Source organism: Parasteatoda tepidariorum, chromosome 3, assembly GCF_043381705.1.
Source record: "Parasteatoda tepidariorum isolate YZ-2023 chromosome 3, CAS_Ptep_4.0, whole genome shotgun sequence".
Lineage (NCBI taxonomy): Eukaryota > Metazoa > Arthropoda > Arachnida > Araneae > Theridiidae > Parasteatoda > Parasteatoda tepidariorum.
Genome location: NC_092206.1, coordinates 76,519,268 through 76,535,593, shown reverse-complemented (window position 1 = coordinate 76,535,593; position 16,326 = coordinate 76,519,268). Strand labels below are relative to the sequence as shown.

The 16,326-nt window shown below is 28.0% G+C and overlaps 1 protein-coding gene across 1 annotated transcript in view; it reads right to left on the bottom strand.

The window, feature by feature from the left end:
• Nucleotides 1-16,326, bottom strand: part of LOC107439598 (supervillin) — a 36,390-nt gene that overhangs the window by 10,751 nt on the left and 9,313 nt on the right. Inside the window, exons 7-15 of the mRNA XM_043048629.2 lie at nt 14,959-15,119; nt 13,619-13,759; nt 12,275-12,411; nt 11,121-11,345; nt 7,977-8,133; nt 6,922-7,082; nt 5,402-5,690; nt 3,525-3,676; nt 1,491-1,596 (exon numbers count right to left, since the gene is read on the bottom strand). Coding sequence (XP_042904563.1) covers nt 1,491-1,596; nt 3,525-3,676; nt 5,402-5,690; nt 6,922-7,082; nt 7,977-8,133; nt 11,121-11,345; nt 12,275-12,411; nt 13,619-13,759; nt 14,959-15,119 — 1,529 coding nt within the window. The remainder of the gene's footprint in view (nt 1-1,490; nt 1,597-3,524; nt 3,677-5,401; nt 5,691-6,921; nt 7,083-7,976; nt 8,134-11,120; nt 11,346-12,274; nt 12,412-13,618; nt 13,760-14,958; nt 15,120-16,326) is intronic.

The following is a 16,326-nucleotide window of genomic DNA, read 5'->3' as shown; positions in this document are numbered from 1 at the left end:
TTTTTCAAATCCTCTCTTTTATCAAAAAATACAAAACTTTTACTCTATAAAACATTAATTAGGCCAATACTTACCTATGGCTCTGAGACCTGGAGCCTAACTCAAGCTGGTGAAAATAAAAATGCCATTTTTGAGAGAAAAGTTTTGAGGGCCATCCTTGGAGGGATAAAAATAAATAATTCCTGGAGAAGACGATATAATACTGAACTGTATAAAATCTACAGAGAGCCAGATATTGTGAAATTCATAAAAAAATAAATTGAATGAACTGGGCAGCTCACATTTTCAGAAGGAATGATGACTCAAATTTAAAGAAAATCCTATTACACAAATCCCTAATGAACAGGAAAAGAGGTAGACCCAGGCTGAGATAGCTGGATTTAGTTGAGACTGATTTCCTTACTCTAAAGGAGAAAAACTGGCGAACAAGTGTCAAAAGTAGAGAGCAGTGGATTCGAATTCAAAGGAAGACACTGGCCCACACTGGGCTATCTAGCCAGATATGATGATGATGAGAAAATTTATCTTCATTTCTTGATGCTTTTACTAAAATAACAAACATAACAAATTTCCCAAAATTATTTCATGATGTTGGTGATCGCCATATAGTGGTGGTTGAAATATTGTCTCCAGAAAAATGAATAAAATTGCTTAAGTAAAAATTTTACAATTAAAGTAAGAATTAGTATATTCAAAATGGCCATATTTAAAATACACAAATCATAAAGAAAAGAAAATCCCTTAAAAGGATCAAGATAAAATATTCTCTTACATCAAGAGAATTGTTACCATCAATAATATTCAAAGCCACAAATTTGAAAATTGAAAGTGAATGAATTTATTCCTAACGGACACAAAAACATAGAGAGGAGATCCCAAATAGGCGAATTATCGAAATATAACATAGCCAAAATAAAGCCAACCCCGCATAATCAATATTAGGTTTGAAAATACCTTGGCGATCGCGAACCACCACCAAGACTGTAAGAATTATTATAATCGTGTAACTGAAACATGTTTGCAGTAAGAAATTAATAATAAAGAGTTATAAATAGATTTTTGTTTTCGATTAGGCATGACAGTGAATTAATGAGTCTACATTATATTGAAATAAAAAGTTAGCCGTTACATTGATCGATAAGAAAAGAATAAAATATTTTATGCTCGCTTTTATAAAGATTAACTTATTGATTTAATTTAAATATGATTCGATTAATATGATTAGAAAAATAAGCTTAAGTAATTAAAGATATTTTGAAAGGTAGGAAATATGCCAATTGCGGCATGACAGCTATTTAAAATGTTTTTCATTTTAAAACATTAAAACATAAATGAAGTTAAATATCTTTAAAACTCAAAAGCAATAAATGATATTTAATTTTTATGGAAAATTAGAATCAACTTGTGCATACTAAATCAAATGAAAAATAATAATAAATAATTTCAATAAAAGTGAATTATGTGACTAAGTCAACAAATACCACACATACCATCATTATCATCAAGATTTTTATCTCTGCGACCATCATGCACAATCATTTGACCACGAAATAAGTTGAGAAAACATGGAGGCTCTTTTCGACAGCTAACTCGCACCTTGAAAATAAAACAAAAAACTTATTAGTTACACATTAATCATGTACAGTAGAGCGCCGATTATCCGAACTGCTAGGGACCGAGCGTGGTTCGGATAATGAAAAGTTCGGATAATTGAAAAGTTGTTTAAAATCTAGTTTAAATGATTATTATTTATGCACTAACTTCCCTTCACACTTTTTCTAGGCTTATGCCTGGCAGTACTATCTAAAATAACTCTGGAGTGTTTAAAAGTTTTATTTTCAAATTTTAAATATTTTTTATTTATTTGTTTTAAACTTCTTTTACATTTTAAATTATTTTTATCATATTTCAGCATTTTATAATTTTTTTTATCAATTACTGATTTTACCACATTTTTCTTTATTTTCCATTGTAAAAGAGAGCCAGCAAAGACTTTTGTTTCAAAGAAGATGCTCTTTTTTGATCAGCCATATCCCTTATTCTTTTTAAATAAATCAACTGAACTGGATCAACATCATTTTGACGTTTTAGCCAATTCATTGTAATATCTAATGAATCGCATACTTCTATATGAGAAGGTCCACTATCTTGAATTTTATCACCTACTTCTTCTTCTTCGTCTACGGAGTTCCAATTTTCATTCAAAATTTCAGCAACAATTTCATGATTTAAAATTTAAAATCCTGGGTTGTTTTCAGTGTCTCGACACCAATCTTCTATTTCTTCTGCTGTATAACCATTCCAAGATTTAAGATTCCAAGCACTGTAATCACTAATCATTAACCATAAGTGACAAGTACCCATCCCCCTATTGTAGAACTTCAGCACATATCTATTCATAAACTCCTTCCTCATTTCAACCATTGTAGACTGTCAAATTGAAGCTCGCATTCTTAGAAGATAATTTTCAGTTGCAAAGGGCTAAAGGGGTATGTAGGTTTAACTGTATAACAGTACATGCATGTATTAGCTACTATAAGAAAACTGCTAAAAAAGGTTGTAAATTAAATATGATCTTCAGATTATGGATATTATTTATTCTTCTAAATTCAGAAAAATTGCCGATAAGTTAAAAAGTATTCTAAACTTTAAAAAAAGAAGAAGAAGCGAATTCGGACATGGTTCGGATAATTGGACGTTCGAATAATAAGGGTTCGGATAATCGGCGCTCTACTGTATATATATATCAAAAAGTGCTACACAATCATAAAATATAAATACATAAATAATTAATGATTTAAATGTACAATATAGTGCTAATGATTATTGATATAAATGTAGAAACCTAAGTGTTTTCAGATGACTATCGATTGACTAATCACCATGTCAAAATAGTCACCAAGTCTTCAAAGTATCAAAGAAAATAGCAGCAACTTTACTTGAACTGCTATCTATCACATGTAAGTTTAATTTTTGAAAACTGTTTACATTAGAATGTTAAGATGTACTATTCATTTTGGAAATTGATAATGATGAAGAAACAACCAGAATGGAATTCTTCCTAAATAATGAAGCATGATGTTTAATGATGATTGACAATTTTTGCCATGTTCCGTGCCTCACTTAGCTAATGGACAAGTACCAAATATAAAAGACTAATAAAATGTTAAAAAAATCAAAAAAATAACAAATTCTTGAAAGCTTACATTATAGATAATTTGAATTATTAATTGAAGAAAATGTGATAACAAAACACATTTTGCAAAGCGTTATCTATGACTTTAATTTAGAAAAAAAATAGAAATATTGACTTGAAAATTGAATAAAGTATAGTGAATTCTAATTAATGTTGAAAAAAAACAATGGTTTTTTCCAACATTGTTTTGGCCTAAAGAATGGTTTTTTCCAAAAACAATTCTATCCACAGAAGTATAGTTGGCATAATTTAAAACTGGGTATCTAAATGGAATAAAATTAATAAATAAAAATTAAAAATCATTTTTAAACTTTTGATTTCAACTAACATGTGGTCCTTTTTCTTCATTCAAGTCGATTGTCATTAATGCTGATGCACCTTTCTCAGTTATTGTAGACTTGTCTCCTTGCCAAAAAAAATACACCCAGCGTTTTCGTCCAACAAAGGAATATCGTGAGGCACCACCTTTCAATGTCCTCCCTAAAAAATTTTGTTAAGAATCTTAATAACTACAACATAAGTTATGTAACAGTCTTACAATATTACCTGAAACAGTATTACAGCATACTTTGATCTGAAATAGTTTTAAACTATGCTTTGATCTGAAACAGTTTTAATGTATGCTTCGATCTAAAACAGTTTTACAGTATAATTAAAACTGAAACAGTTTCAGAGTGCACTTTGATCTGAAACATTTTTAAATTAATCTGAACAATTTAAAAATTGATGATTCCATCTGAAATATTTTGATTTGAAAAGGTTTTAATATATTATTTGATCTATAACAATTTTACAGTAAACATTTAAGTGAAACAGTTTTAAAGTAATATGTAGATTATCCATTCATGTCTTTTTGCTTAAAAAAACTTAGACTTAAGAAAAAATTGGCTTTTTTTTCTATTATTATCAGTAGAAGAACAAAAACACCTTTTTGCATTTCAATGAATTATAGCCAAACCAATATATTTTTACAGAAGCATATAATAAGAATTCAGAAAAAATAAAATTTCCAGCAATTCAATGCATATAAAATCGAAATATTAACAGTGCCTAACATAAAAAAGTCTTTAGAATGAATATTTATTTTGTTCCATTCCATTTTATTTATGATCATTAATCATTTTCATTTAAGATATAACATTTTGGATTGCAAAATAACAGAAAAAAGAATTTGGTTCACTCTGTGACACATATTTAATCACAATCCATATACAAAATCTACATAAAAAGGCAATACATTAATTTATAACATTTCATTATTCTAAATTTAATTTATACGAACATAATAAAGACAGATTTCACTAGAGGCACAAATGCAAAATTACTCAGAAGTATTAATAATCATAAAATCTAAAAAACATCTCCCTAACTTTTCCCCTTTTTTTAAGCCACCAAGATTGATTTTGCTTAATTTCCCCGATTTTTGTAATCAATGGCATATGTATAGATTTTTTTAAATATATTTTTCATCGGTTATTTTAACACATTAAACATATTACAAAACCTTTATTGCCATTAAAGTTGAAAATAAACTTTAAAATTAAAAAAAACTATTAAATATCCTTTTTTAATAAAAAAAATAATATACTTTAAGGTACCTCAAACTCAAATTAATTTTCCCTGACTTTTTGGGTATTTTAGCTCAATTTCCTGACAATTTCTCAATTTCCCCAGACTGATATAATTCCAACTTTTCATTATTTTCCTATTCTGTGGTCACCCTGAAAAAAATCAAAGTTTAAATCAAAGCCTGCTTAGAAAACAAGTTAATTTTTCACCAAAATTCAAAATTTTTTTTAAATTCCATCAACAGTAATTTCAAAATAACTTCATTTGCAACAACAACAAACATAGTCAAAGAACAATTTTTAAAAAAAAAAAAAAAAAAAAAAAAAAAAAAAAAANAAGTTTACATTGTAAAGTGCAAAAAAAAAAAAAAAAACAATGAAATGTCTCTGGATTCAATGTTCTGGAGAATGTCTCTGACATACAGCAAAAAAAGTTTATTAAATTTCTCTGGTCAACAAGTCAATTTTTAACAACATTTTTAATTAATCCCGAAAGTAGTATAAAAAATACCTGGTTACATAGTGAGATTGCAGCAAACTGCAAATTTTTTATCTTTAAGGGACATTTTTTACTTTTTATGCAACAAAAAATAAAGAATGCCAAAGAAAAAGCAAAATTATGATGAGTAATACATACCTGTATTACTAATCATATATTGCCATCGGATAACATAAGTATCAGAATTGTGAAATTGCCCCCAACTTTCTTCCGGCATAACTTCATAGCCATGTTCAGATATATGCCACATTTTGTGGGATATATGTGTTATTCGGAAGTGCCTTCGTTCTTCCTCATCGTGGTATTCCAATCCTCTTCCTATGTGACTGTTCTCTAAGATTGTATCTGGCTCCTTTACCTCATTATACAACATTGATTTATAATCACAGGCTTGAAGATCTGAGATGCTAGTAGGTACAGCATTGGTCTAAAAATTAAAATTATTACTATTAACCAACTAATTATTTTCAACTTCAAGCAAATGCTTAATATTTTCATTAATTAAATTATCAGTTAAAGATCAGGCACAGTAACAAGTTTATTTTAGGGTTAAAGAAGAGAAATATGTAAGCCACAATTAATTTAAAAACTAAGAGAAAAGTAGGATTAAATAGAATATAATTTTTGATAAGTTATTGAAGCATTCAAAAACACATTTGAATTATAAAAAAGATCCAAGAAAAAAGTAAGATTAGTTTAGAAAATACAGAAATTAAAAGGTTAACAGAACAAGACATGAACATTATCATTTTAATTATAATAGGAAGTAATAAAAACAAGAACCTTAGAAACATTGTTAACATTTACAAAATATTGCTATTGTCTTACACAAAGATGAAAAATATCTAGGATAAAAAGTGATCAAAGAGTTTAAACAACAATATTGTTGATGCTTGCAAAATATTGTTATAGACTTACACAGGGGTAATTGTGAGCCCAAGCCGAAATTCCGGAAAATTTCTTGAGTTAAAAAAAAAAGTTTAAGTTTAAAAATTAGAAAAAAATTTAAACAAGGTTTTTTCTTTCCTTTTTCTCAATATTTCTTAAATTACTTAAAATACATTTAAAATTTTACACATACCTATACCATTTACACATACCTATGACGACCTGGAGAAGTAATTAAAATTTACAAATATGTCTTTTGTTCTTGAGTTTATGATTATAGCAACTATTTACTGATAAAAAATGAATATTAATCATGAATATAAGCTTATAAAGTATCTCTCTGGCTCTCCCTTACAAACAAATAAAATAAACTGTGTTTTTAAGATCCACCTTTGAAAATTTGATTTCCGGAAACTTCTGTGATCAATGATTTTTTTAAATGTCTGGACCTTCAATCTCCGGAAACTTCAGGATCACTGTTAGCGAAAAATCCGGAAATCCAGATTTTTTCCGGAGCAAAATCAGCCCTGCTTACAAAAGCTACTACCACAAACACAATTGAAAATTTTCAGTTAAGAATGTATCAAGTAACTTAAATTAGAACCAATCTTTTTTATTATAAAATACTTAAAACAAACATCCAATAATATTACATTAAATAATTATCCCAGTCAAAAGCACTTTTAACATACTTGAACCATGGTTAAGTCTAAATGCAAAAATGTCACACATCAACATTCCTATTTTGAAAAAATATGATCTTAATATACCTTATTGCGATTTTCATCGTAAGTCCTTTTTGTAATGAGAGGGTGTATATTAGGCCAGTCAAAAAACTTTTCCTTAAAAAGAACTGGCTCTCTATGCTGGCTTGTTTTTGTAAATGTAGCCCATGTAGGTCTATTGCTATCTTCATTTTTTATGGGTCCATCTGAAAACATAAAAACATATTCTAAACATCATATTAATTTTTAAAAAAATCATATTGATTATAAATGTTATTATAATGAATTCTGTATTAATTTTTTATTCTATGTTATAGTTTTGAATCATTTATTAACTATTATTGTGTTCTTCCGACTGTATAATGCACTTTAAGAACAATAAAATTTTATAATAAATCCTCAAAATTTTATAAGATTTTTTATTATTATATTTTTTAAAAAATTTATCACATTTTGGAAACATAGTTCTTTGTTCAATCAAGCCTGTGAAAAAATTTGATTAAACAATAATGAAGAGGATAAAATATAACAATAGATATTCACATGGTTTGCACATCATGTTTCTATTTTAAATGCTTATTTCACATTTTCCACACAATATTGTATCATATATACCCATAGGTTACAAAACTGTATAATATAAGCCTTAAATAGTTGATTTTTACTGATTTAAATTGCAGATGATGCTGACTAATGAAACTCAGAACATTGGGTCTCCAACAGTAAGACTAGTGATCATAACTAAATTAAATAATACAACATCAAAAAAAATTTCATTATCCTATTAACTTGTAAAATTTTTTCTCCATATTAAAATACACAGTTGTATCAAAAAACTGTTACAACATGGTGATAATTCTTACAATGCAAACACTATTGGATGAAAAAAATATTAAAAGTTTCAAATTTGTAGAGAATCATTTAAAAAGCATCTTGAAATGGAAATAGGAAAATTTTGTAGATGGTGGTATAAAGCACAAAGAAAATTCTACTTCCTTTGAATACATTACAGGATAGTTAATCTCTATCTAGAATAAAATAATAAATTAATAAAGTTTTTCTTTGAAGAAAAAAAAGGACAAAACAAAAATCAAACATACCAAAAGTAGAATTTAAGGGATTTATATCACATTCTGAGTAGTTGTACCCGGTATCCCACAATTCCTTAGCTAATGAAACAGCTGATTTTCGGAGGTCAGATGTTGCCAGTTTTCCACACCAAACATACATTTCAGCGCCAAAATCAAAAACATAAATCTGTAAAACATTTATGCTTCAGTTAAACATTTTAACTGCAGATACAGTACTAATTTTAAAAATTTAACATAATGTAAATATTTTATACATCAATAAATAAAGCTAATTATTTTAACTAAGACATAGTACATTTTTCTAAACCTTTATATTAACAAGTGAAAATGTATACCAAGAATAATTATAAAATTTAGTAAGGAAAGTCTTTTAATTGTTTTAGTAAACATAGCATTTAAATGCTATGATTGTTTTATAGTTGCTACAATTAGTTTTATGAAGAATACAGGATACACATGGATAAAATGTATCACTTTATGGCACACAAGCTTGAATATACTACAAATGTGCTAAACTTAAACTATACTATGTACTCAAAGTAAGAAAACATACTAAATCTTACACAAATCACTCTACGAAATGCTCAATAAAACAACTCAATAAAATTTAACTTTAAAATATACATTATAAACATTGATATTTTTGCCTGTTTGAACATTAGAAAATTCAAACTAATCATCTACATTTTATCAAAAATTAACATGATTAAGAAATTTTTGATGTCATTGGCAATAAGATTGTGATTTCTTTCAGAAGAAGCAGATTTCATTCCAGGCATTGGAAGAAAAAAGAGATGGATAAAAACAGAGGCGGAAAAAACTGGATGAAATGGAAAAAAACTAAAGATGATAAATATTTAGTAAAAAGTATTATATGAATAGTTTCAATTTAAATTAATTGTTTGTTGTAAAAATTAAGTATTGCTGTAATAATTATTGCACAAGAAAATATTTTACATTTAATTTTAAAAATATTTATTATTCATACTATTTATTTTAAGTTTTATACGTAATTTTAATATTTATGTGGGATGCTATATTTCTAAAAATTGTTTGTAATAGTTCATCGATTGATCAATCTCTAACTGCGCCAATCAACGAACGTTACAAGACAATACATACTCCTGTATGGGTAAATGCGCAGTTTGCCACCAGGGGCAGAGTTGCTGACTGCCGCAACATATCATGTCTTATTATATCAGAATTAAGAATAAGCATACATATTTATCTCCATGTCATGTCCTCTGTTTAATTCAGCACTAGAGAAAACAATTAGAGACTCCGGTATAGAAACGCAAAACACAATTTTTGTTAAATCTGTACAACTGCAACCAGTCTTTGCAGTCAAAAGAGCGTTATTATGATTTAATTTTATTTTCATGCTTTGGGAAAAAGCTTGCAGTGAGCCTGGACGACATGAGGATGTCACACTGATGAGCCAGGTAGGATGTAAATAAGAAGCACCAGAAATACCAAGTTAAGAATTGGGAATAAGCAAGTGAAGCAATGGAGTACAGATGAGAGCCCTACTTATGCTCATAGAGTTTATATACTATTAATGACAACAACTGGGTGGCAAAAATATCAACTTGATATGAAGTAGCAACCTACAACTCTGCCCTTTGGCAGCAAGCAAACCGCATGTTCACTCATATGGGTTTAAACAAAGTCCAAATGTAAATAAATGCCAGAATTAAGCTAGTAACGTCTGTTGATTAGTGCAATTGGTAAATTGGCAGAATGTTATAAGTTATCTTCTTTTTTTTTCTTAAATAAATATATTGACTTAGATTTAAGTAACTTGCACTTACATTAATTTTAATTAGCTGCATAGTTTTCAAAAGAATTTAATACTTAATTAAAAATTGAACTTAGAATTTTTTCATAAAACTAAGTTTTTTATACTCTTTTACTTAAATAATTGAAAGAAACAACGGTTGTTATAATTTCCTAAGAACTTAGTAAATTTGTTTGAATTAAAAACAAAACAAACAATATATAGATACTATACTGTTCGAATTAATTGGGACAAATGAAAAAAAAGTGATTTATTGAAACTTTAGCTTTTAATCATTACATACCTTAAGTTACATTGATACATGTCTGTAATAATATGAAGTATGTCCTCCTTCAGCAGATATGACTTCAAGAACACGTTTTGGCATTGATTCCACTAGTGTAGCGCACATGTTCTTGACTTCATCGTCGTGGAACCGTACTTGAATAGCACTTTTTATCATTTGTTCTGCTGTCGTGCAATTCATCTTGGCTAAGCTATTCTTTAGAATATGCCACAGGTTCTCAATGGGATTTAGGTCTGATGAAATACCAGGCCAATCAAGCACTTTTATTTTGTTTTCTCGCATAAAATTCTGGACCAGTTTGGAATTGTGACAAGGGGCCAAATCATGTTGAAATGTTCCGTCGAATGTTTCCATGAATGGAACAATCCTACTATGTAATATATCGATGTATTTGGCTGAATTCATCATGCCTTTTAGAGGCACTAAGCTTCCAGTGCTATTTGTTGTGAAGAAACCCCAAAACATTTGTTTAGAAGNCATGCACACGTACATATATCATTGCGCACCCTCCCCACGCATATCATGGCGCACACCCTTCCCTCCCCACACACATCGTATGTGATGGTAGCCGACGAGGCAGACGGCCTCTTCTAATAAGTTAAGTGTCTTGTATTTTGTGTATTGTCCAGTGTTATGTCCTATATGTGAATAAATGTTACTTAACGTAGTTCTGATGCTCCTTGCCTTCCCACATATTTATATATATATATATATATACACAAAGGAATTAGAGGGAAAAAAATTATTAAGTTATGCCACATATCTCTCGGATTAGTGAAATGTCCTAAAAAAACTGGTATTAGAACCCAAGACCTTGCCTTAGAGTCTTGACTAGCAACTATGGCCCAGTAGCAAGGTGTCTATGGGTTAAGAGACATGAACCATTTTGATTTTTATCTATTTCATAAAAGTCCTTAAAAAATAAATTAAATAAAAATGCAGAAATTATTTTTAAAAAATATAATAAAAAACGTTTCAGTTATTTACTTATTAATATTTCAGAATAATAATTACAGTTCAATCAAAAATAAATCAGGAAATGAAGATTTATTTTTTCCTAAGAAAGTACATCTAAAAAGAAAAACAAGCTCAAAAAGCTAAAATCAAATACCTCATCTTCATCTGGAGCACCGGCCACTCTAATTTCATCAGGGGATTTAATAGAAAGAACTTCAAAAAACTCTTTTTGCTGTTCAGTATGAGCTTCATTTTCTTCTTCAATGATAATAGCTTCATTTTGGCCTTTGAAACCAAGGTCTTTACAACTCTGGATCAAATTAGACACTTCAGCAGCCTTAAAAAAATGAAAAATTAATTCAATGCACTTTAATATACTTTTGAGACTCAAGCTTAAATCCTGACAAGAAATATGCAACTTAGAAAAAAGTAAACTCATAAATGCAATAAAACTTTTTTTTTAAAAAACTGAAATTTATTTTAACATTGTTTACTTTTTTAGTAGTTACATAAAAAAAATGATAAATTTAAATTTTTAACATTTTTTTAGTACACAATGGTTTTTATAGTAGTGTTTTTTGTATAGCATCCTTTTCTATTTCAACACATTTTGGTCAAAGAACAAAATCCACAAGATTGAAAAAATAAAATACTTTAATGACATAAACTGTCCAAAAGGTAATTTGAATTTAATTTCTTACCTTTCTTATAATTTTTTGCTGCAGTTAAAAAACTACAATCAAGAAGGATAAATCCTTTCGTATTTTTAATTAGACAATAACTCCATAAAAACAGATAAACAAAATATATTTTCTTAAAATATTATTTTCTAAGTGAAAAAATTGAGCAAATTGAATGTCCAATATATTGCACACTAGTTCTCAATAAGATTTGATGTAAAGATACTTTTGAAACTATCTCAGTATGTAATTTCATTAGTTCAAAATAATTTTTTTCGAAAATACCCCAAAACAGATTAATGTATTATATATTTTTAAATTTTATTTGTCTAAAAAATTCAAGCTACATTTTCTAACCATTTACATACATACATTACTTAAACAAATTTTAATAAAAATGAATTTTTAATATGTTAAAAAAAAAAAAAATACCAACCGTCTTTAAAGTAAAGAGTAAGAAATTAAGCTTTACTTCCAGTGAAAAGTTGTAGAAACAAATATCCGTTCTCTATGAATGTCAAATTACAGCTTTAATAATATATGCTAAAATAACTTATTAAAAGATTACAGAAAATTAAATGCTTACTTTCACTCGTTCAATAACGTTACTGAATTCTCCATGCCAGCAATAAACTTGAGTTGGAGTTACCAAAACATAACTATCTCCATGATTCAATGAAGAAGACTTTGACTCCACCAATCTCACTTGAGCTCGTCTACGCCCTTCAATAAAGAACTCATTATAAATTCTTTACAAAAAAATTTTAATCATTAATAAACAGAAATTTTTCACTGACAAAATCATATGTCAGCTTAATATATTAAAATTATACATTTCATCAGAAAAGCCAATTAATTTAATAAAGCTAAACCAATTAATTTAATAATTTAATAAAGCTACTTAAAATAGATATCAAATTTTATTCAGCAAAGACAGGATGGGAGCTCCACTGCTGTAACACAGACTCAGTTAGTCATCTGTGAGCTCAATGAATTTCAATTATTTATTTATTTATTTTAATATATTAATTTTTAAACACTTTATCAACGAAAAAAATATCTATTTCTCTAAACTAATAAGATTAGGGCCGGGGTAGTCTGGTTGGTAGGATTTTCGACTCCTGTTCGTGAGAACGGGAGTTTGAATCCAGTTAGCCAAAGAATCCTTGTGTATTAAAAGGTGACTGGTGCACATTAAATCTGTTGAGGTCGCAAAGTTCTCTCCAAGTTCCCATGGTAAACTCAAATTTGGATTTGCTGTTCAACAACGGTTATAACGAAGAAGAAAAAACTGGTGAAATTAAGATTTAAAAGAAAAATATTTTTTAGCCTTAAAATGAAAACTATTCTTATATTAAGCAAATAATAAAGATAAAATAAAATAAATTTAAAGATTGTGATCACATGATTGTGAACATTTAAAATAATTTTTTAATTTCTTAACTGATTTTGTAAATATAGGTTTAATTCCAAGCTCAATCAAAACTAATCTGTCAACTGTGCAGACGTTTGCCTACAAGTTCATTTAAAATAAATAACTGTGACAATTATTAAAGTGAACCACATTTTGAAATCAATTTAATATGGGTTTTTAAAGATTGTAATAAATTGTCAAAAATGTATGCCTCTAAAGTGAGTCATATATTTATATGGGTGAATTAAAACTTTAACTTACAAAAAAGAAGTTAATTTAATTAAGGCACTTTTAATTTTCATCAATGAAATTAAATGAAAATGTAATTATTCTTCATATAAATTAAAGGAATAGTTATAATTAACATTAATATTATAATCACCAAAGCTATTATAATGATTATGATATTGAAAATTAATATCATAATTATTAACAAAGTTAATATAATAATTATGATAACTTATAAAATTTAACCCCACAAACATTATGCTTGTAGGAGAAAAGATAAATAATTACCTTTTATCTGCATAAGAGAAATCGTATTCTGATCTGAAAGATCATTGGTGGATCCCTTTTTTAGTGCTACATTTTTAAAATCTTCTGTACTAGCTAATCCTGCTAGAGCAGAGAGTGCTAAGCTAGGAGATCCTTTGGCCACTAAAATATTATCACACATAATCAAAACAGCAATTTATAGCATTTTAAATATGCAATACAAGAACAAAAAATGATTTATATTTAAAAAACTTAGGTTTGAAAATGAAAATTATTCTTTAATTTAAAATTAACATTTTTTTTACACACTTCATTTTTCTGGAATCTAGAATTAAACCATAAAACTGTTTAATGGGCTACATACATGTATACATAAGAAAAAAAGAATCTGATTAATATTGTTAAAAAAAAAAAAAATACAGCAACATTTTCCATTAACAGCATTTATCACAAAGTGACTGGATACTGAATAAAATAACATTTATAATAAAAGTGAAGTATTTATTACAAAATAATATTGCTTCTTTACTATCTTTCTTATTTAAAACTGCAGGATGATTTTTGTAATGCACCATGCATAGTATCAAAATTACGTAATTAATTATATAAGGACAAAAATAAATCGTACAATACATAAAAAGTTGCAAAGGAAAAAAAATACATACTCTCTTTCCACAACTTCGTTACTTTGTAAATTGTATTTTCTAATTAACAGTAATGTATATACAATTGAAGAACTGAATTGTAACAAATGCTCTTAAAAAACTAAATCATCTTTTAAATTTTTTTTTTTTTTAATAATAGAAGTGAATGAAGGTTCTAAGTAAAATTTTAGTGAAATTAGGAGAATCAGTTTTAGAAAATATAGCAGCAGAATGAAATTGTAAATGAAACGATTTTCTCATTAAAAAAACACTCATGTTTCATGGCCTTGCAAATAAACTAATAAATTCCATTCACACAGTTACCATATCATGTCTATAAACAAAACTTTTCATTAAGCTTTATCAGAATGCTTTAATCTCAATTACAGCAAATCTTTATCATTTGTTAAAAAAACAATTTCTTTCACTATTCAACTTATTTAAATTTTGGACACGAATGTAAAAACCCTGCAGCAAAACTTGTCCCCTAAAAGTACTTAAGTTGAAACTATATTTCCGAGGTAGTTTGCAATCACTATATTTTTAAAAAGAAATAGATGTAATTAAGAACACTTGAAATAAAGCATTCTTAGCTATTACTGAGAATAATACAACAAACTAAAATAAATTGCTTAAATATATTTTTAAAAAATTGTATGTACATATTAGTGATTCAGGTTCAAAACTCATTGTACTATTATGTAATTAAAAACCTACATCTCTCAAGTTTCATTCGTTCCAATTCTCTTTCGGCAACACCTTTATAGATCTCTTCATAATCATGCTTTAAATCAGAACGTGAAGCCAATAGCCTCAGAGGATTTCCAGAAGCGGCATGCTTTCTGTTCATTCTTAATTTAGATTTGCCATAATTCAACCTAAAAATAAATTAATTAATATTACATTATTTCAAAGTCAACAGTAGAGATATAATTTAGAAAAATGCGAAGGAATAAAAAAAGACATGTAAATGATTTTTTCTTCTTTTTTAGCCTGAAGAGCAATTTTTTATAATGATTGGAGCGATTTAGGGAAACTATATTAGCATTTAAGGAACAGCTTAGCATAACACTTCAATACTGTTGGCGCCATTTGGGTCTAATATTTTCAATAGGAATGTTCGTGCCTTGGTGATTCAGGAGATAGAGCGTCCTCTTTCCGATGAGGNACACAACAAATCAATACCTCTGAGGTACTGATCCAGGAGTTTCCTTGTCTTCTGGATTGGTTCAAAATTACAAGTCTACGGAGTTGAACTTAAGTAGTCGTAAACCCATGAAATTGGGTCGGCTGTTCAACGACGGTTATAAAATAAAATAGGAATGTTCGTGCCTTGGTGATTCAGGGGATAGAGCGTCCTCTTTCCGATGAGGTGAACCAGGTTTGAATCCCAGCAATGGCTGGTAGATGCAAATTCCACACCTGTCTCGCACCGACTACAGTGCTGACATATAATATTCTCAATAGTAGACGGATCATGGGTTAAACTCCCCTTCCCCTCAGGCTAATTGTGGAAGGTTTTTCGTGGTTTTCCTGTCATTGTAGAGCAAAAGAGGGTTAGTTCCATCGGAAAGTCCTCCAGGAAGGCAAAATTTTACCTAATACTTGATCCAGGAGTTTCTTTGCCTTCTGGATAAGGTTCAAAATTACAAGGCAGTTCCACAGTAGTAAACATAAACCCAAAATAGGGTCAGCTGTTCAATGAGGGTTATAAAATAAAATAGAAATGTAGTTACAGAAAGAACTTTGCTAACACAGTAAACAAAACAAAATTTTAATACATGACAAAATTTTAAACAATTGTTTTTAATTTATTTTTTCATAATTCACAATGTGTTTGTTTTTTTCATAAGATGACAAAAAGTGAAATGACTTTTTTAACATTTTGAATTAAAAATCAATAAAAAATTTTATAAATGGAAAAAATATGCTTTGAATTTTAATAAAACAAACTTTAAAAATATCAAAAAATATCCATGATTAGCAATGTAAACTAATTCAATGCAGAAAATATGCATTGATTATATAACCTAATAAATAGATTAAAAAGTTCACAAAAAAAGTTTAAAAATTTCTAATTAAAAT